Source organism: Erythranthe guttata, chromosome 9 (assembly GCF_056151865.1).
Source record: "Erythranthe guttata isolate IM_541 chromosome 9, IM_541, whole genome shotgun sequence".
In the NCBI taxonomy this organism is placed as follows: Eukaryota; Viridiplantae; Streptophyta; class Magnoliopsida; order Lamiales; family Phrymaceae; genus Erythranthe; species Erythranthe guttata.
The window spans coordinates 12617761-12636992 of NC_142541.1; the positions used below are offsets into that span (position 1 = coordinate 12617761).

The window sequence follows — 19232 nt, forward strand, 5'->3', positions numbered from 1 at the left end:
AGAACTATGATGAAGATTCGTCAAGTCTTCGTCTTCGTTTTTGTGCTTCTTGATTCCGTGTAGAAAGATGAAAGATAAAAACTAAAAATAAAGATAAAAGGTCAAAAGATAGATCTAATTGTGTGCTCTTGGCCTTTAAATAGGGTGCAAAAATATAATAGGGCGGGTTTCCTTGTGTAATTAAACTTCCTTCACTGCGCCAACTCGTACACCCGGACGGCCGTGTGAAATATAAGCTTAAAACCCGCACGGCCGCGCGGTCTTCAGTTCTTCAGAATTCTGATTATTTCACTTTTGGCCCACTTTTTCTCCGAATTTGTAGTTTTCACCCCAAAAGTTGACAATTCTTCAATTTGCACCTAAAATACAAATAATAACCATTTTAAGCACCAATTATCATTAAAACACACCAAAAGCTCCAATTAAAAGGTACCATTAAGTGTAAAAATATACACTTAACACACCCCCAAACTTGAACTTTTGCTTGTCCTCAAGTAAAATCAATTTACAAGCACAAACCACGATTATACATCTCATTACATAGATCGATTGGTCAACTTCGCGTTTTCAGAACTTGCAATTATGATGATAATTCCTAGGTATTCGCAAGCTTAACATTCAACGGTACTTAGTCACTCACTATTACCAAAAACCACAAATCATACAATTGCTTCAAGTATCCAATATTTGCAAGTTAAAGATAGAAATAATTTATACTTACATGCATATATTTGACTCCAAATACTCACCAAATTATTCTACTCAACTAATATTGAACAATAAGCTATTGGGATCATTGGGACTTTGTGGCTTTCAATTGTTAGGCTCTTTGGTCCGAGGTAGGTAATATGGGAATGTGTGGCTAATTTTCTTGAATCGAGGTGATTACGCCAAAATTTGAAAGATAGGCGTTTGAAACAATGAATTCACCTCTAGGGACTTAAATAAACTCGATTCTCCAAAATTCACACGTCAACACTTTTGCCTTTTAGGCAATGGCTCGAGTTTTCAACCCAATTTACAACTAGTCCCTATTTCTCCCTTCTAATCTATTCTTCTTCTTCTTCTTTTTTTTTTTTTTTTTTTTTTTTTTTTTTTTTTTTTTTTTTTTTTAATCGAAGAATTTAGATATATATATATATATATATATATATATATATATATATATATATATATATATATATATATATATGAAGATGCACATATATATCTATTATTTTTTTTTATTTTTTTTTATTTTTTATTTTTTTATTTTTTTATCGAAGAAGAAGAAAGATCTTATAAGAATTTTTCGACCGACCTCCAAGGGATAATTATTCAAAAATCTCCACTTTTCTACCTTCTACGTATTGGCTAAAAGAAAGAACACCTTTTCTCCGAGGCTCAAATCAAGGTTCTAAGGATAATTTGACAAAAAGGGTAGGCTTGAAAGGCTCAAACGGTTCAAAGAAGGCCCAAATCATATCCCAAATCACTTACTACCCAAATCTTATCCCCACCTTTCGTCCTGATTTTGTTCCAAACTACCCCAGATTTGATCCTTTATCACACCGGCCTGAAGATGAGGATTACCAGGACAGTTTCTTTTTCGATGAAAATGACGAGAACCTACTTCGATTTTTGGAGGAAGAAGAAGGTGGTGGTGGTGGTGATGGTACCATGACTTTCGACAACAACTTATTCGATTATGGTGGGGGTAGTAGTAGTAGTAGTAGTAATAATAATAGTAATAATAATAATAATAATAATAATAATAATAATAATAATAATAATAATAATAATAATAATAATAATAATAATAATAATAATAATAATAATAATAATAATAATAATAATAATAATAATAATAATAATAATAATAATAATGTAAAATAATGAATGAAAAAATAAATAAAATAAAATGAGGGGCAAAAATGTCTTTGGCCAACGAAACCTCAGCCTGCGCCTGCTTAAGTTTGAAGCATTGAAAGGTCCGAATTTCGAAACTCCGAAACACAAGCAAAGAATTTTCACACACTCTCTCACCTTCTTCACACTCACCAAACCGCACCATACGTAGAGAGAGAAAGTAAGTGAGAGAAAATGGCTGCAACGTCGAATCTCGAGGATGTGCCGTCGACGGATCTAATGACTGAGCTCCTCCGTCGCATGAAGTGCGCCACCAAACCCGACAAACGTCTCATCCTCGTCGGTAATTTCTTTCTCCCTTCTTCAATTCTGCCTCCTACTTCTTATTTCCATTCCTCGCTGTTCGTTTTGTTTTTCGTAATTGGGTTTAGGGTTTGTCGAATTGGAATTTAGATGAAACAAGGGGGTGGGTGATTTGGTTAAATTTTGGAGTATTTTTCGACTATTTTAATTTTTAAAGTATACAATTTTTCTTATTAATTTTTTTATTTTATTTATGTACATCTTAAATTTCTATTTGCAAAATTTTCCCAATACTTGCAGGCTGCTACACATACTTTTGAAATTGGATCACAATCATATTTAATAAACCATGATATTATTATCTCTTGTCAGATTATTTATTACCAGAAGTAGTTCGAGAATTTCTTCGAATTATAGAATGTCGAACAAACGGATGAATTTAAGAATGTACTACCGGACAGATATTTCGTGACTAGTTTTTTTTTAAAACTATTTTTCTATAGATAATATTGTGTTTCGGGTTTTTCTGATTCTTTCTATTCGCATTATTATTATTATTTTACAGGTCCACCGGGATCAGGAAAAGGTACCCAATCACCGATAATTAAAGACGAGTATTGCTTATGCCATCTCGCAACCGGTGATATGCTTAGAGCTGCTGTTTCTGCCAAGACCCCCCTCGGAATTAAGGCCAAAGAAGCCATGGAAAAGGTATATTCCACGAATTATGCTAAACACAAATTACAAGTATTTTCTAACCAAAAAATTGTACCGTTATGATTTTTCCAGGGAGAACTTGTTTCGGATGATTTGGTTGTTGGTATAATCGATGAGGCCTTGAAGAAGCCTTCTTGTCAGAAAGGTTTTATTCTTGATGGATTTCCGAGGACAGTTGTCCAAGCCCAAAAGGTCAACTATTTACCGCGTCGCCCTTTTGGTTGGTTTTTATTAAAAAAAATGCGATTTAAATGTATATGTTTCTTGTTATTTAGCTCGATGAGATGCTTGAAAACCGTGGAACTAAGGTGGACAAAGTTCTTAACTTTGCAATAGATGACGCTATTTTGGAGGAGAGAATTACTGGTCGATGGATCCACCCTTCGAGTGGTCGTACATACCATACCAAATTTGCACCTCCGAAAGCTCCTGGTGTTGATGATGTAATGAGTAATAGATTCTTATTTTTTTAATTATTATTTTATTTTATTTTATGTATTAAGAGCTAATTTATTTCATCATTTGTGAAGGTAACGGGGGAGCCTTTAATTCAACGTAAGGATGACACAGCTGCTGTTTTGAAGTCAAGGCTTGAAGCTTTTCATAAGCAGACCGAACCAGTATGTTTTTGTCTTCTCAAACTTTTTACGTTCCGGTTTATATCATCTTACACTTCCTTGATGTGCAAATTATCTTTCATCTGCTTTTGCTATCCAATGTTTTTATGTTGTGGAAAATGTTGATCGCAAATATCTTTTTTCGATTTTGTGTTTGTATGTTCCTTGTCACATGCAGGTTTTTTTTTTTTTACCGCAATGCTTTATTCTAGTGGCTATTTTTTTTTTTTTAAATTATAATGTTAACCATGTCGGTTTGATTAGATAGAGGCGTATCTTTTGTAATAGCGTAGTTAACATATGCATGGGCATATTTGCTAAGCGGAGGATGGTGGGAACAATAAATAAAAGGAAAATATGTGTAGCAAAACGTTGAATTTTGTTGCTGAGTTTGCCGGGATAATAGCCAAACGATAAAATTTTACGAGCTACTATTGAAGGCGTAAAGGTAATAATAATAAAAGTCGTTTTGGTTGTGCAGAAAATCACTTAAAAAACAAAGATTCTTGATTTGAGTTGATTCGTATTTTGTGCCTATTTGATTGTTTTCAAGTTTGGGAAGATTAATTAACTACTATAATTAACTACTTAATTATCTTTAATTAATGATCACCACTGATTTACCTTTATCGAATGCGCAGGTGATTGACTACTATAGCAAGAGGGGCATTGTTGCCAATCTTCAGGCAGATAAGCCTCCTCAAGACGTGAAATCCGAGGTCCAGAAGGCTCTCTCCTGATCAAAGGCTCCCGTTTTTTTTTTCCAACTATACAAATAAATATTTGGTCACTATATGCTTTATGTTTTGCTGAGTCGAGGAACCAATTGAGCGTTAGCTATTGATATTTAAGGCAAGTTACGGAATAATTTTGTTCGACTATTTGGGGAGGCTAACTGTAGTTTTTGTTTGTATTTTCTACTGGTAATGATTGCTTATTTCTCCAAAGCACTGAAGCAGTGTTATAACAATACATGATACCTATCATACCGTAGCCCCGTTTGGTTGCCAAGATAAGCCATGATTAACTAAATAGTTGGACTTAATTTGATGTTTGGTATCCCCAATAAATTGCTGGGTCGACCCGCCAGAATTATATAATCATGGTTTATCTTTCATTCTAATGAGTTTTTTTTGTTGTACGTTGCAAGCTCCAATAAAATAATTGGGTTTTATTAAATTATTTAATTTTATCTTGCCAACCATTGGCAAATGAGACCTGTATGTATATAACTGTACGACTAGAATGTATTGTATTTTGTGTATCGCGACATGCGAGCGATACATGATACACGGTACAGAATTTGGCAGGTCGCACAACTATTTTACGGCTATTTTCCAAAAGAAATACACAATTTTCCACTTATTCTTCAAATTCCTCAAACCCTAAATACAAAATTCAGTCCGAAATCAACATTTTTAGTAGAAAATCTTCAATTTCTTCCAACGAAACCCGATCGAGTTGTGTTGATATTGTAGATGACGTGTTATACATTATTTTTTTAGACTTTATTTTATAAAAAAATTGATGTTATTATTTGATCAAACATCCCCTTTTCGCGCCAAAAAAATAAAACTGAAATTTCTTGCCAACGGTAATTTGACAATCCTACCCCTCCAGATACTTTCTACTTTCCACTTTTGCTGACACGAGCAAGGGCACATCTGTAATTTCAGTGTAAAAAGAAAACGGTTCTGTTACTCCCCGTTCTGCTACTACTCCTCCTTCCCCAAACTGAATTTCCTCATCCTCCATTAATTTCTTCGCTGAAGAATCAGAGAGAAAAAATACACCATTGAAGAATTCTTCTCTGAAATTCGAAGCTCAATCACTACTTCCATGGCGAAAACAGCAAGAAATTTCAGGAGCTCCTGCATAACCCTAAACCCATCCTTCTTCGTTCAGCTCCTCGCAATTTCACCATTTTCGACCCCGAAGAAGAACTCGAGAAATCGATCCCCCCGAAATCTAAACCTACTCTTCTTCCTCTCTCTCTTCATCCTCTGCACTTTCTCTGGAATCTGCATTCTCTCTTTCTACGCAATTTCTCAAACCCCAGCTCCATGCTCCGTAATTTCGCCGATTTCTTCGTTTTCCCCCTTTCTAATGGCTTCTCTCTCTTCAATTCTGAAAGACTACCCTAAAAATTCGGGGCCCACTTTGTCCACAAGTGTGATGGTGCCGTTGCCTGCGCGCGGGGTGCCTTCGAATGCTAATGTTTCTGAAATCGAGAGGGATTTTTGGAATCAGCCGAACGGTGAGGGCTACAGGCCTTGTTTGGATTTCAGCCTCGATTATCGAAAATCGTTGGCGAGGATTTCCAAGGAGAGGAGGAAGTTCTTGGTGGTGGTGGTTTCTGGTGGATTGAATCAGCAGAGGAATCAGATTGTCGATGCGGTTGTTATAGCTCGGATTCTCGAATCGGTTTTGGTTGTGCCCGTTTTGCAGGTTAACCGTATTTGGGGCGACGAAAGGTTCGGAAAATTGGACTTTTTTCGATTTTCTTTTTTTCGATGTTGTGAAAATGCTTTCGTTTTTTGCAGCGAGTTTTCGGATTTATTTGATTTGGAGCATTTCAAGAAGACACTACAAGCCGATGTTCGAATCGTTACTTCCCTTCCTTCAACTCATTTGGTCCCACAGCAATCGATCGAAAATCAGCTTCCCTTTCACGTATCGCCGGCCTGGATTCGTGCAAAATTCCTTCACCAAGTAAGAAACTCGAAATTTCATCCAAGTAATAAAAACCCGATTCTCCGTTTTCTCTGTACTGATATTTTACACTTGTCGATATTTAGCTAAACGAAGAAGGGCTTCTCATACTAAAAGGGCTCGATTCTAGACTCTCCAAGAACCTTCCTCCCGACCTTCAGAAACTCAGATGCAAGGTAATAAATATACACGGTCGATTTTATTTCTTTACAAGGTCGAGATATAAATCAGTAAGTGATTCGATTGGATCCATTTTTATTTATTTTTTAATTATTTTTTGTGTGTGTGTGGATAGGTGGCATTTCACGCTTTGAAATTTGCGACACCAATTCAAGAACTGGGAAATCAAATTGCAAGGAGAATGTGGATTGAAGGTCCTTACATAGCCCTCCACTTAAGAATGGAGAAGGATGTGTGGGTCCGAACCGGATGCCTAACCGGGCTGGGCCCACAATACGACAATATCATATCCAACGAGCGAAACTCAAATCCCGATTTCCTAACCGATAAATTGAATATAACCAAAACTGCAAGAAGGCTTGCAGGACTCTGTCCTCTCAGTGCACTAGAAGTTGCAAGGTGGTTAAAAAAAACAAAAAAAAAAAAGACTTTATATATATATATATATATATATATATATATATATATATATATATATATATATATATATATATATATATATATATATATATATATATATATATATATATATTAAGAGATCTCATTTTTTGTTGATATTTTCAATGCCATGCATGCAGACTTCTCAAGGCATTAGGAGCGCCAAGAAACGCTCATATATACATAGCCGGGGGAGAACCGTTTGGTGGGGCCCACGCATTGCAGCCACTAGTGCACGAGTTTCCAAAAATAGCAACGAAAGAGATATTGGCTCGTGAAGGAGAGCTCGATCCTTATATAAACAGACCTTCGGTTCTTGCAGCAATAGACTACATTGTCTCTTTGAGTAGCGATGTGTTTTTGCCTTCACACGGAGGCAATATGGGCCGAGCTATGCAGGTAAAAATTACGTCTTTTTATAATTTTGACAAAAAGGCCTTAAAAACGAAGATTTTATCGATTGATGTGTTACGAAAATTGATTAATAGGGACATCGAGCGTACGTAGGGCATAGGAAGTACATAAAGCCGAATAAGAGAATGATGCTTCCGTTGATGGAGGATGGTTCGATTACGGAGGGCGAATTTGGAAAGATAATGCAGAAGCTGCATAAGTATTCAAAGGGGCAGCCTTTGTTGAGGAATAAGAAATTGGATAGAGATGTTTTGGCTTACCCTGTGCCTGAGTGTATGTGCAAACAATGAACATGTATTTGATCAATTCATCAGCCAACTACTTGTTGGTTGTTGTTTTCATAATCCATAAATTTGAAAATTGCTGATTTTTTATTTTTTTTTTACCAAAAATATAATAAAATAAATAAAGGAAACTAATCAACTAATTATTTATAACATTTACCAACCTCAACATCAAATATTTTAAAATTAAAACATAATAAACATAACAATCTATTAATTACTGGATCATAAAAATTGAAAAGTAATGAATGAATTTTTATTGTATGATAATGAATGAAAATATATTTTAAGAAATTAATGAACTAAAATAAATTTAAATACTTAAGATTACTATTATATATGTATTGATTTCTTAAAATTTATCGATATGAATATATTCGATTAATTGGTTCAATAACAATTAGACCTTATTTATTAAATATGTACCAAATTGTACAAGATAATATTTTTAAATTTTTAAATATTGCATTTTCAACATATATTTTTAGTTGTATAATTTAATTATTCTTTTAGTTATTATTTTAAATAAAAAAAGAAAATTTTAAGATATTAGGATTTAAAATACAAATTGAATTGAGATTGAGGGGTAAGTGTTACAAATGATACTTTAGGGGGTAAGTGGTACATAGGTATACATTAGGGGTGTAAACTGTATTATTTAATTATTGGGTAAATTACAGCCACCCCGTGATATGAGGTCAAATTATGAAAAAAAAAGTTCATTTTGTTTGAATAATTACAATCATTTCTCAACTATGAATCTTCTTACACGTCCACTCTTATGGTTTCAAATTCAATATTATTTTCTAATTCCGTGTAATGTTCGCTAGTTTGTACTCATTTTGTGTAAAAATGTAGTTGCTGATGCACCACAATATGATATTTACAAGTTAAAAAACATATATTATGATCATTTTATTTCCAAATGTGGAGTTCGAATGAGGTAAAATGAATACAATTGAAGAATATTGCACATAATCTAGAAGATTCTACTAAATTTAACACCGCAAGAATGGATACGTAAGAGTAAGAAGATTCATACTTGATGGGCTGATTGTAATTATCTAAACAAACGGAATTTGACCTTACCTCATAAATTAATTTAGGCTTAATTATTAAGGTGGTTGGGTGACTTATGGTCTAGTCAGCCTACTTATCTTTAATAAATGTATAAATGTATTTAATTATTCATTTATTACTTTTTTTGATAATTCATGTTAGAAGCAAATTCGGTAAATTAATTTTGCAAAATAGGACCCACATATACTTTCCGTGGTCCGACCCGCATACGATACTTTCTTCTTTATCTCAACACATTTCTTTTGACTTCGCAACAATATAAATAATAGCTTCGCCACCACCAAACGACGACGTTTTGTATCAATTCATCCCTCTCTCACACGCTCGGAAATCTTCCCCAAAGGTCAGATCTTTTGCCCCCATCAACACATTTATATACATGTGTGTGTTGTATATATCTTTTGATTTTACAGTGTGATTGAATTTTGCTTTTTATTTTTTTTTTTAATTTTTTTATTTTTAAAATTCAAATCATGAATTAAGACAGTCAGTTTTTCATGGGTTGTTCGAGAATCAAGAAGTGATAGTGAATTAGTTTTGTTTGAATTTAATTGACGCTATTGATTTCTGAATTAGGGGTTTCAATTTGGGGGTATACTCTCTGAATTGCTGTTCATTTTAATTATTATTAAATTCTAAATTTGCTGAACTTTTTGACGTGATTAGTAGATTAATTGTTATTGATTTCTGGATTAGTGTTATTCTTCCATTGCAATCAAAGTCAAACTAAACTACTCGATATTCGATTCGAGGATCGGTTGGTTAAAGCTCGTTTGAGTTATGTTCTCGCTCGAGTTCGACTCGATTGCTTATCAAATATCGAGATCGATAAAATTCAAACAAGCTTATGCAACCATTTATGATAAACATTAGACCATTAATTTTTTACCGATAATCTGATCTTTTTGTTGTTAATTGTTATCACCATTTCATTTGTTTGCTATCATTATCAAGATTCTCTTTCATGTTTCGTTTTTTTTTCAATTAACTTTCTACGATTGTAAATCCGATATATTGCCTTATTATAGGTCTGGTGAAATTGCCGACAACTTTATGGCTTCATTCAAAACATTTTTGAACAGTCCGGTTGGTCCGAAAACCACTCACTTTTGGGGTCCCATAGCTAATTGGGGTTTCGTTATTGCTGTAAGCTTTCTCCACATAAAATCGTAAATACGTAATTAATTAATTAATTAGTCAGTTAAAAGATTTATTCCGTTATGCAGGGGCTAGTGGACATGCAAAAGCCTCCAGAAATGATATCTGGCAACATGACTGCAGGTTCCAAACTCGAATTTCTCAAAAAAAAATGATTTTTTTTTTCAATTATTTTTATATTATGAATAACTCGTCGTTTTTTTAATTTCGAACTGATGTAGCAATGTGCGTATATTCGGGATTGTTCATGAGGTTTGCTTGGATGGTACAGCCTCGTAACTATTTGTTACTAGCCTGTCATGCTTCCAACGAGTCCGTGCAACTCTTCCAACTCTCCCGTTGGGCTAAGGCTCAAGGGTAAGCTCGCTTAGCTGTCATTTAAGAATTATATATATTGAATGTTTTTCGCAATTATGTTAGTCTTCGTTTGGTTGGTGACATAAGTCAACAAGTCATGGTTAATAAAATAATTGGAGCGTTATTTTGGCGTTTGGTTAGTTTATTAACTTTACGTCTCGGTTCACAATTATGGTGAAAATGTGTAGTTTATTGGGAAACTGTGCATTAGACCTCCTCTATTATAATGCTACGGTTGAGTTATAACATAAGAACCAAAAGAGGCCTATGTTGTGTTGAACACTATAATATATAGGGTAAATTACAGTCACTCCTGATGTAAGGTCAAATACAAAAAAAAAACCCTCTTATTTGGGTAATTACAACGACCCATGAATTATGAATCTTCTTACACGTCTACCCTTATGGTATCAAATTTAGTGGAATCTTCTAGATTATGTGGAATATTCTCCAGTTTGTACCCGTTTTATTCCATTCCAGTTCCACATATTGAAACAAGATGATCATAAGATGTGTTTCTTGGCTCGTAAATATCAATATAAACTGTGTTTTTTTTCACAAAACGAGTACAAACTAGAGAACATTCCAGGAATTTGGAAAATTCTGTTGAATTTGACACCATATGGGTGGACGTGTGAAAAGTTTCATAGTTGAGGGGTGGCCGTAATTTACCCTAATATATATTACTCTCGTCATATGTATCAGTCTTTTTATGGAGGGTTTCTAATTGATTTTTTTGTGTTTTTGTTTTTTTTACAATTCTTCTTCAAAGAAATATAAATATAGTATCGCTCCTTTTATAACTATACCCGTATAAATGAAATCATGGCCGTCCAACTAATATTCGTTGATGTTCGTCAGGTACTTGGGAGAGAAGAAAGACGAAGCCTTGTCTCAGTGAAGAGCCAAATTCCTGCTTTTCATTTTCCCCTTGCATAAAAACAAGCCCTCTCAATTTGATACATTTTGTTCTTGATGTAAACTCGAAGACGCACTTTGTCATTCGTATTGGTTGCAATGTTTGATAATTGTCCCAATTCATCACAAGATGTTCATCTATTGTTTGCGTTTTATTTACGACAGAAGATTGAATAATAGAACAAACAGAAATATATCTCATATAAATAAAAAGTCTAAATACTGTCTGTAATCGGCACACATCCTCTTTGCCTTCAAACATACATCTCAACGGGCTTTTTTACTTGTTGCATATCGAAAAAAGAAAACAAAAATGCAGGCCTTAAATATGTCATGAAGTAATTTACTGCTACAACATCAAAAAACGTAAACCAAAGCTTCTTTCATGAAGATATTTGAATCCATACTCGGTCGGGCAACGAACAAGTCTTTTTAATCTTCATCGTCACTTAACCTCTTCTTGCTACTTATCTTCGATTTCTTTTTCTTACTTGTGTGTTCATCTTTAAATCCCTTTTTCCGTTTTGCAGGCGTTTCTATTACTTCAGCTTCCTCTACTGTGTTCGTAACTTCTGGCACAGGAACTGTAATAGTGTAAACACGTCAGCTAAAACAACTTACAGCCACTTATTTAAGTAAACTCGATAAAACTTGAGATGTTCCGTAATTTCTTTGGGGAAAAGAGAACATTGAATTTAGTGTATTGGACCGATCATTTTAGCTAGAGTTATTAAACAGCTATAGTTATCGCAGCTAAAAAAGACGAGAGAATAAAAGAAATTGAACTTAGACCTTCTTTACGGAAGTGGGAATCAAAGACGACACTTGTAAGATGTTGCTTTAAGAAAACCTGCATTCAAATTCAAAATACAATCATCAGTTTAAGAAATAGTGATGATACTGCAGCACGCAATAAAATAAAAAAAATCCGACTACATATCACAAAAAATAATGTACGGATCATGTCATAACATACCGCCGAGAGAAGTTGCCGTGATTGTATGTCCCAAATGCGCAAGTAGCTGTCAAGACCTAATACGAAGAAAAGTTTCAAATCAGCAATTTTTACTCGACAATCTAGCTGAGAATTTGTATGTTAATATTAACGGTAACATAACTTTTTGGGTAAATTACGGATACCCCTAGGGTAAGGTCAAATTACGAAAAGACCCTTCTTTGTTAGGGTAATTACAACCAACCCTTCAACCATGAATCTCCTTACACGTCCACTCTTATGGTGTAAAATTAACATAATCTTCTAGATTCCGTGGAATATTATCTAATTTGTACTCGTTTGGTGCAACAATGCAGTTTCAGATACAAGCCAGAGAGAGACACATCTTGTGTGATCATCTTGTTTCAAAATATGGAGCTTGAATGGGGTAAAACGGGTACAAACTGGAGAATATTCCTTCCAGAAGATTCCACTAAATTTGACATGTTAAGGGTGAACGTGTAAGAAGACTCATACTTGAGGGGTGGTTGTAATTACCCAAACAAGAGGTTTTTTTTCGTAATTTGACCTTACCTCCCAATTTTTTATTAGATCAGTGATCCAAAGTAAAAGTTGAATAATTAAAAAACACGACAGAACAAGAATTACTAGCAAATGAAAGATTCTTTATATACGATTAACTCAGTTAATGTTGATAACACTCACCGCAAGAGGCAATAACAGGGAGTTGAGGGTGCCGGGCTATAGATTTTATACCTCCAGAACATTTTCCGATAAAGCATCCCAACAATTTTCCTACAGTACAAAAGCAGGGAATAGTTTTAAATATAATATTATTAAAAAAAAAAGAAAAAAAAAACATTAGAAAAGAAAAATAGATAACAGCACTAAAAGAAAGAAAACCAAAGTATACCTGTGCGCATGTCAATTGACGCAAGGTCACCCGATCCATTTCCAATATATATTGTATTTCCGTCAATATCTTCACAAACAGCCTTAATTGGGGTTTCTCTAAAATCAACTGAGATCACAGGCCTTCTCTGAGCAGAAATATCATAAAGACGAACCTGACGGATTTACAAAATCAGATAATATTATATTTCGAAATATCGTCTTACTTGTCACGCATACGATATTTACTTATTTCAGTAACAAATTATTTTAAACTAAGTAATACAAAAAGCATTACTAAATTATTTGCAGAAATATTACCTGGTGAGAATTGGTGCCAGCGACAAATTTACGGTGATCGTCTTTACTCAAAAAGGTGGCAGAAGTAAACCAAGTTGGGGTAAATATTCCAAGAGTGTTTTTCGGTGGCTACACAATAGATAAATTCAGCCAATCAGATGCTAAAGAATATATATATATATATATATATATATATATATATATATATATATATATATATATATATATATATATATCAAATAAACAAGAAGAAGGTTAATTACTTACACATTTGGCCGTCCAGATTTTCACACATTTTTGAAGATCCCACACATTGACTTCAACGCCCTTCCTGTGTTAAAGAAAGGATTTTTATGACTACAATTGTCGAGAACTATAGAATTTTATTTTTCAAGACTGAGAATTTTGCGTAAAACTCACCCTCCAAACAAAGCATAATTCTCGTTTCCATCGATTTTTGAACACAAAATATTACCGGACCCACATACATCCCACACTGTTGGAGATGGATCGCGAACAAATTCTGCTACAGTTCCACCGAGCTCAATAGATTCCATACGTGCATGCCCTTTCGTTGTGCAGGTAAACAACTTACACGCCCTAAATTAAAATTGTAGGAAAATAACATATGTCATAATTAGGAAGTGCTAAGATGAGATGTAATCAGATAAGCAACACTTATGGTGTAAAAATAATCTGATGCAAGAATCTTTAATAGAGAAAGTATTGACGTGAAGACATGACATTTATGAATCAAATAAAAGTAGATACATATTTGTATTTCTACTCATTTGACATGGAATTCCAAAAAAAAAAAAAGAATAGAAATTTAGCCTACTTATGTTTCAAAAATATAAAGAACAACTCGACCCGTAAACTTTTTTAGTGAATTACTATAATACCTAGATGATGACTCTGACTGCTGTTTTGAGAACAAATGCAATCCAGTGATGGCATCATCCTCGTCACCATGATTCGGAATTTGAGCACGAAGATCCCCGTTAATGGCACTAATAACCTCAATCTGTGCGAAACGGAAATGCAGAATACTCAGCACGCAACACAAAACAATCGCATACAGCTTTAGTCTTCGATAAGTATAAGAGAATGACTTACCGTACCACATTTCCTTGCAACACTAACAAGCTGCAACGCAACGTTCACGGATTTCCATGCAATACAAGTAAAAAAAAACGTCAAATCACAGTACGAGAAAATACTTCAATATAGCTGAGACTATAATCAAGATTCTTAAGATTATTATATGCCCCGAATATAAGTATCTACATGAAAAAGGAATCTTCTCGAAATTTCTTCGACCCTCTTCGCTAGCAACTAAAAGAGGAGGCGAGTAATCACTACAGCATCTATAAGTTGGAAAGCTATTTTTTTTAAGGTTTATCGAACCCTAACAAATAAAATCGGCATGCTAATTTAACTGTAAATATAAAAAAAGATAACTTCACTTGGTAGCTAACACCCAATAACAAGATAGTGTCCGAAAACCCCCCCATACCGGGTCGGACTCTCGGTCGAGAATGGAGGCGGCGAGCACGCATTTCGACGAATCCGGGTCGCCCCATCTCTCCACCATCTTTACAGCACCTCCATCCTGTCCGTCGTGCGCCTCGATAACTGTTCGATGAAATTACCCAATGAAAAATGAACCCAAAAAAAAGGGGGAAAAAATGAAAGAGGTTTCATTAAACTTTTCAAGTCAAGTGAAGTGATATCTCTGGGCGTGTAAACTGAATACACGATTCTTGATTTTTTTCTTCCATTTTATACTTACCCTTGACAAGGCCGAGAGAATCGAAAGTTAAGGCTCGAAGTGGCGGGCAGCCAGGGCTTTCCACCGTCGTCGTCCGTGGCATAGTTAGTTTGTCGGAAGAACAGCAAAAATACGAAGTAGTAATCTGCTATGAAGAGAGAGAAATAGGAGAGAGAGAGAGAGAGGGGAAGAGGGCGGCGCGGCGGCAGAGGCAAGAGCTAACGACTGCGGTTGATGGTGGGCTTTTTGATATAATGGCCGGAGTGAAGTAAATGGGCTCAATTACGTTTTTATTCATTGGGCTAAGATAATTGACTATGAGATTGAGATATATATATATATATATATATATATATATATATATATATATATATATATATATATATATATAGGGTAATTACAAACACCCCCTGAGGTATGGTCAAATTACAAAAACCCCTCTCTTGTTTGGATAATTACATCTACCCCCCTCAACTATGATTTTTTCTTACACCTCCACCCTTATGGTGCCAAATTCAACATAATCATCTAGATTCCGTGAAATTTGCTCTAGTTTGTACTCGTTTTGTGTAAAAATACAGTTTCCGATGCACCAAAAACTGATATATACAAGCTAAAAATCACATATTATGACCATCTTGCTTCATAATGTAGAGTTTGAATGAGATAAAACGGGTACAAAAGTGATAATATTCCATATAATCTCGAAGATTTCACTAAATTTGAGGAGTTGAGGGGGTGGTTGTAATTATCCAAACAAGAGATGTGTTTTTGTAATTTGACCATACCTCAGGGGGTGTTTGTAATTTACCCTATATATATATATATATATATATATATATATATATATATATATATATATATATATATATATATATATATATATATATATATATATATATATATATATATATATATATATATATTTATATATATATTATTTTTTAATTTTAATATAATTTTTATTGGGATTTGCTTTTTACCGTTTGAAAAAGGCTATTTACCGTTCAAAAAAACTCTCTCTCTCTCTCTCTCTAAAAAAAATTGCTCTCAAGACAATTTCTTCACAAATCATTCTTATTGGTGTGATATACGAACATAAATGAATTTATCGAATGAAGATCGGGATAGCGAACACAACGAGGTAAAAATTCCGTCTTTTCGATCGAAAAAACTGGGCTAAACATTCAAAAGCCCAACTTGGGCACCCGACAGTGCAGTGCACGCCCATGTTGGGCGTGCAGTTGGCTGTTACACGCCCATTATGGGCGTTTGTAGGCCAACTGCACGCCCAACATGGGCGTGCACTGCACTGCCGGGCGCCCGACTTGGGCTTTTGGGTTTTAAACCCTTTTTTTTTTTTTTTTTTTTTAAATCAATTTTTTTACGTTTTTTCCAGGACGATACGTCTACATTTGAAGTTGATCATACCGATTATTTTACCACTACTCAGTTGTTTGACTCGAAGGATGAGGTAGTGGTTTGGGTGAGGTTCGTTGCAAGAGGTCTTTTTGTGAAAATAGTAAAAAGAAGCAGTCCTAAAAAAAAGATTTTTTTGACTTGTGACCTATTCGGGGAAAAACGAGAATGTCCATCAACTAATCCAGACGCGCGCCCGAGAAGGACCGGTAGCAAAAAGATAGGCTGTGGTTTTTATATTGTCGGAGAGCTACGATGGGATGATAAATGGGAGGTCAGAGTAATATACGGGAAGCATAATCATGTTCCGATATACAAGTCCGGGCATGGGATGAGTGCATTGTCTCAGGAGGAGGCGAAGATCATTAGTGATCTGTCACAAAGTCATGTGCCGCCCAAGAAGATTTTGGCTAACTTGAGACAAAATGGTTTGGGTCTCGATGCTTATTCGAAACAAATATACAATGAGAAGGCGAAATTGAAAAGACTATCTAGGGGTGACCGTACAGTGATGCAACATTTGATTGGGTTGCTTGAGGAGCATAACTATTACAAGTGGTTCCGTACTGATGAAACAACACATGCAGTTACTGATTTGATGTGGGCTCACCCTCAATCTGTCGAATTGTTAAGTAAGTTTCCGTACGTATTACTACTTGACAGTACTTACAAAACCAATCAGTACAAATTGCCTTTGTTGGAGATTGTTGGTGTTACTCCTGTCGGGAAAAATTTTACTGTTGCAGTCGCATTTTTGCGCCATGAAAATGAAGACCATTACACATGGGTGTTGCAAAAGCTGAAGAGACTTTTCCCCCCTCAGACTCTACCTAGTGCCATCGTGACGGATCGAGAGTTAGGGCTCATAAAGGCGCTAGAGAATGTATTTCCGACCGTACCTCATCTCTTATGTCTTTGGCACATTAACATGAATGTGGGGCGTCGTGCTTCAAGATGTCTCGGCAATAGTAGGCGTCGCGGCACGGCTTTTGTACTTGGTACGTGGCAAACTTTGGTAAAATCAGTGTCTGAAGAAGATTTCGCCATGAATTACACAGCTTTGTTGGACGAGTACGCGAATTATCCAGATTTGATTGAGTATCTCCAATACACTTGGCTCGTATACAAAGAGAAATTTGTAAAAGCATGGACGGATCTAATTTTCCATTTGGGTAATACATCGACAAGCAGGTATTTATTTATAAGTGGTTAAATATATATACTTAACTTACTGTCATGTAGTTTATTGAAACATAGCATATTCTAAACATATTAGGGTGGAGAGCAACCATAGAGCATTGAAGAGATGGTTGGAATCGTCGACGGGTGGCTTCGACACATTTTGGGCACAGTATCACTCAATGATGAAAGATCAATTTAACGAGATACTAGCCGATTTTGCAAAATCAAAGAGGATTCGGGCCCAGACGATCAACGTGCCCGTATTTAAAATATTGTCCAGTGGAATTGTAACACATAATGCTCTGCAGATATTGGACGATGAGAAGGATGAAGACATAGACGGTTGCGTCTGTTATATGAGGAAATGTCTTGGACTCCCATGCAGACATGAAATTCGTGCAAAGATGAATGCACGACGTGGTGTGTTTTATGCAGAGGATGTCCACATTTTTTGGAGGACATTTATTTCGGGATTCGGGGATTCCCTAGATGAAAGTGTTGGTTCTGTTCCCGACCACAGGTCACAGGCTATTGGCAGGCTAGAAGGGTTAATGAATGATTTGCGTGAGCGGTCAGAAATTGAGATCACGGACGTGACAGATGTCATTTTTGAACGAATGCATCCCGGGGCTATGGAAATGAATGAGCCACCAGTACTAGCCTGCCCGAGAGGTAGACCGCGGACGAACTCTACACAGAGGGATTGGTCAGGGCATGAGTTTCCATTATTTCCGGGAGAAGGTGAAGAGTCTGGACGAGGACGAGGACGAGGACGATCACGAGGCAACAGAGGGCGTGGTTCATCTTCTGAGAGATCTAGCTGTGGTCGTGCTCGTTCATCGACCGTGAGTGGACCCGCAATAGGTCAAATTCCCCGACCCCCTTGGATGCGACACCTTCATTTCTGCCTTGTTCCGGAGGTTGTGACGTGGACGGACGTTCAAGGGGATGGTAATTGTGGTTATCGAAGCGTCGCGTGTGCAGTGAAGAACCACGAGGATGATTGGATGGATGTTAGAATGGATGTTTATAACTGTATTAAAACACACGAAGAGTTCTTCAAGGATTATTTCGGTGGTGGTAATTTAGTGTATCGGGTGTTGGCGAGCGTCGCTTATTGGGACAACGCACCAGCACCCTATGAGAAGTGGATGACTATCACGGACGTGGGCGTGGTTGTGGCAACATATTACAACGCGTTGGTCTTGTCGGCTAGCAGCTTGGGCAATCAGACTTATTTACCACTTTGGGCTCCCGAAGGTGTTTCACAGTTATCTTACGAGATGACTATACTATTTCTTGAATCAGGAAGCCACTTTGTGTATGTGAAGATGAATGACAATTGTCCGCTTCCTCCATTTGATAGACAGTGGGCGAGGTATAGCAATAACAGTGTTGCATATCTACCAGAGGCGTTGCGGAGTCGACGTGAAATGTGGGATATTCTTAATAGTGTTTGATTTAGTTTTGTTTATTTTGTTGGAATGAATGTATTACTATTGACATTGTATGTTATTATTATTATGTTATGATGTTATAATAATAATAATAATAATAATAATAATAATAATAATAATAATAATAATAATAATAATAATAATAATAATAAACGGAAATCAGATTATGGTTACAACATATTTTATTAAACATAAATTTAGCTTAAAAAACGAAAATCAGGTCCTGAACAC

At 35.5% G+C, this 19232-nt stretch overlaps 5 protein-coding genes across 5 annotated transcripts; 4 read left to right on the forward strand and 1 right to left on the reverse strand.

Moving 5' to 3' along the window:
• Nucleotides 1–1902: 1902 nt before the first annotated feature.
• On the forward strand, nucleotides 1903–4432 carry ADK1 (adenylate kinase 1). Its single transcript, XM_012999192.2, has 6 exons — nucleotides 1903–2191; nucleotides 2717–2862; nucleotides 2941–3060; nucleotides 3144–3311; nucleotides 3399–3488; nucleotides 4127–4432. The coding sequence occupies exons 1-6, from the start codon at nucleotides 2083–2085 to the stop codon at nucleotides 4223–4225; spliced, it is 732 nt and encodes a 243-aa protein (XP_012854646.1). The 5' UTR covers nucleotides 1903–2082; the 3' UTR covers nucleotides 4226–4432.
• Nucleotides 4433–5208: 776 nt separating this feature from the next.
• Nucleotides 5209–7589, forward strand: LOC105974093 (O-fucosyltransferase family protein). Its single transcript, XM_012999153.2, has 6 exons — nucleotides 5209–5959; nucleotides 6029–6197; nucleotides 6284–6373; nucleotides 6493–6776; nucleotides 6956–7214; nucleotides 7304–7589. Exons 1-6 carry the CDS (start codon nucleotides 5325–5327, stop codon nucleotides 7517–7519), a joined length of 1653 nt encoding a protein of 550 aa, XP_012854607.2. The 5' UTR covers nucleotides 5209–5324; the 3' UTR covers nucleotides 7520–7589.
• A 1203-nt stretch (nucleotides 7590–8792) lies between these two features.
• LOC105974092 (mitochondrial pyruvate carrier 1) lies at nucleotides 8793–11155 on the forward strand. The gene is made up of 5 exons (XM_012999151.2): nucleotides 8793–8936; nucleotides 9622–9739; nucleotides 9820–9874; nucleotides 9973–10108; nucleotides 10970–11155. Exons 2-5 carry the CDS (start codon nucleotides 9647–9649, stop codon nucleotides 11007–11009), a joined length of 324 nt encoding a protein of 107 aa, XP_012854605.1. The 5' UTR covers nucleotides 8793–8936; nucleotides 9622–9646; the 3' UTR covers nucleotides 11010–11155.
• Nucleotides 11156–11195: 40 nt separating this feature from the next.
• Nucleotides 11196–15252, reverse strand: LOC105974091 (Transducin/WD40 repeat-like superfamily protein). The gene is made up of 12 exons (XM_012999150.2): nucleotides 14965–15252; nucleotides 14689–14807; nucleotides 14289–14318; nucleotides 14075–14196; nucleotides 13593–13772; nucleotides 13440–13503; nucleotides 13194–13301; nucleotides 12895–13048; nucleotides 12687–12776; nucleotides 12003–12058; nucleotides 11819–11876; nucleotides 11196–11610 (listed from the first exon to the last, which is right to left on the reverse strand). Exons 1-12 carry the CDS (start codon nucleotides 15044–15046, stop codon nucleotides 11459–11461), a joined length of 1215 nt encoding a protein of 404 aa, XP_012854604.2. The 5' UTR covers nucleotides 15047–15252; the 3' UTR covers nucleotides 11196–11458.
• Nucleotides 15253–16045: 793 nt separating this feature from the next.
• LOC105949290 (protein FAR-RED IMPAIRED RESPONSE 1-like) lies at nucleotides 16046–19004 on the forward strand. Its single transcript, XM_088822776.1, has 3 exons — nucleotides 16046–16087; nucleotides 16343–17553; nucleotides 17639–19004. The coding sequence occupies exons 1-3, from the start codon at nucleotides 16046–16048 to the stop codon at nucleotides 19002–19004; spliced, it is 2619 nt and encodes an 872-aa protein (XP_088678902.1).
• Nucleotides 19005–19232: the final 228 nt, after the last annotated feature.

Bases quoted from the DNA above. Each gene is read 5' to 3' on its own strand.
- LOC105974092 (XM_012999151.2), top strand. From the start codon at position 9,647: ATGGCTTCATTCAAAACATTTTTGAACAGTCCGGTTGGTCCGAAAACC. The intron at 9,875-9,972 runs GTTCCAAACTCG...GAACTGATGTAG, and splicing joins ATCTGGCAACATGACTGCAG to CAATGTGCGTATATTCGGGA. The intron at 10,109-10,969 runs GTAAGCTCGCTT...GATGTTCGTCAG, and splicing joins CGTTGGGCTAAGGCTCAAGG to GTACTTGGGAGAGAAGAAAG.
- LOC105974091 (XM_012999150.2), bottom strand. From the start codon at position 15,046: ATGCCACGGACGACGACGGTGGAAAGCCCTGGCTGCCCGCCACTTCGA. The intron at 14,197-14,288 runs GTAAGTCATTCT...CGTTTCGCACAG, and splicing joins TTGCAAGGAAATGTGGTACG to ATTGAGGTTATTAGTGCCAT. The intron at 13,302-13,439 runs GTAAGTAATTAA...TCTATTGTGTAG, and splicing joins AAATCTGGACGGCCAAATGT to CCACCGAAAAACACTCTTGG.
- LOC105949290 (XM_088822776.1), top strand. From the start codon at position 16,046: ATGAATTTATCGAATGAAGATCGGGATAGCGAACACAACGAG. The intron at 16,088-16,342 runs GTAAAAATTCCG...CGTTTTTTCCAG, and splicing joins GGGATAGCGAACACAACGAG to GACGATACGTCTACATTTGA. The intron at 17,554-17,638 runs GTATTTATTTAT...TAAACATATTAG, and splicing joins GGTAATACATCGACAAGCAG to GGTGGAGAGCAACCATAGAG.
- LOC105974093 (XM_012999153.2), top strand. From the start codon at position 5,325: ATGGCGAAAACAGCAAGAAATTTCAGGAGCTCCTGCATAACCCTAAAC. The intron at 5,960-6,028 runs GTTCGGAAAATT...CGTTTTTTGCAG, and splicing joins CGTATTTGGGGCGACGAAAG to CGAGTTTTCGGATTTATTTG. The intron at 6,374-6,492 runs GTAATAAATATA...GTGTGTGGATAG, and splicing joins TTCAGAAACTCAGATGCAAG to GTGGCATTTCACGCTTTGAA.
- ADK1 (XM_012999192.2), top strand. From the start codon at position 2,083: ATGGCTGCAACGTCGAATCTCGAGGATGTGCCGTCGACGGATCTAATG. The intron at 3,061-3,143 runs GTCAACTATTTA...CTTGTTATTTAG, and splicing joins CAGTTGTCCAAGCCCAAAAG to CTCGATGAGATGCTTGAAAA. The intron at 3,489-4,126 runs GTATGTTTTTGT...TCGAATGCGCAG, and splicing joins TTCATAAGCAGACCGAACCA to GTGATTGACTACTATAGCAA.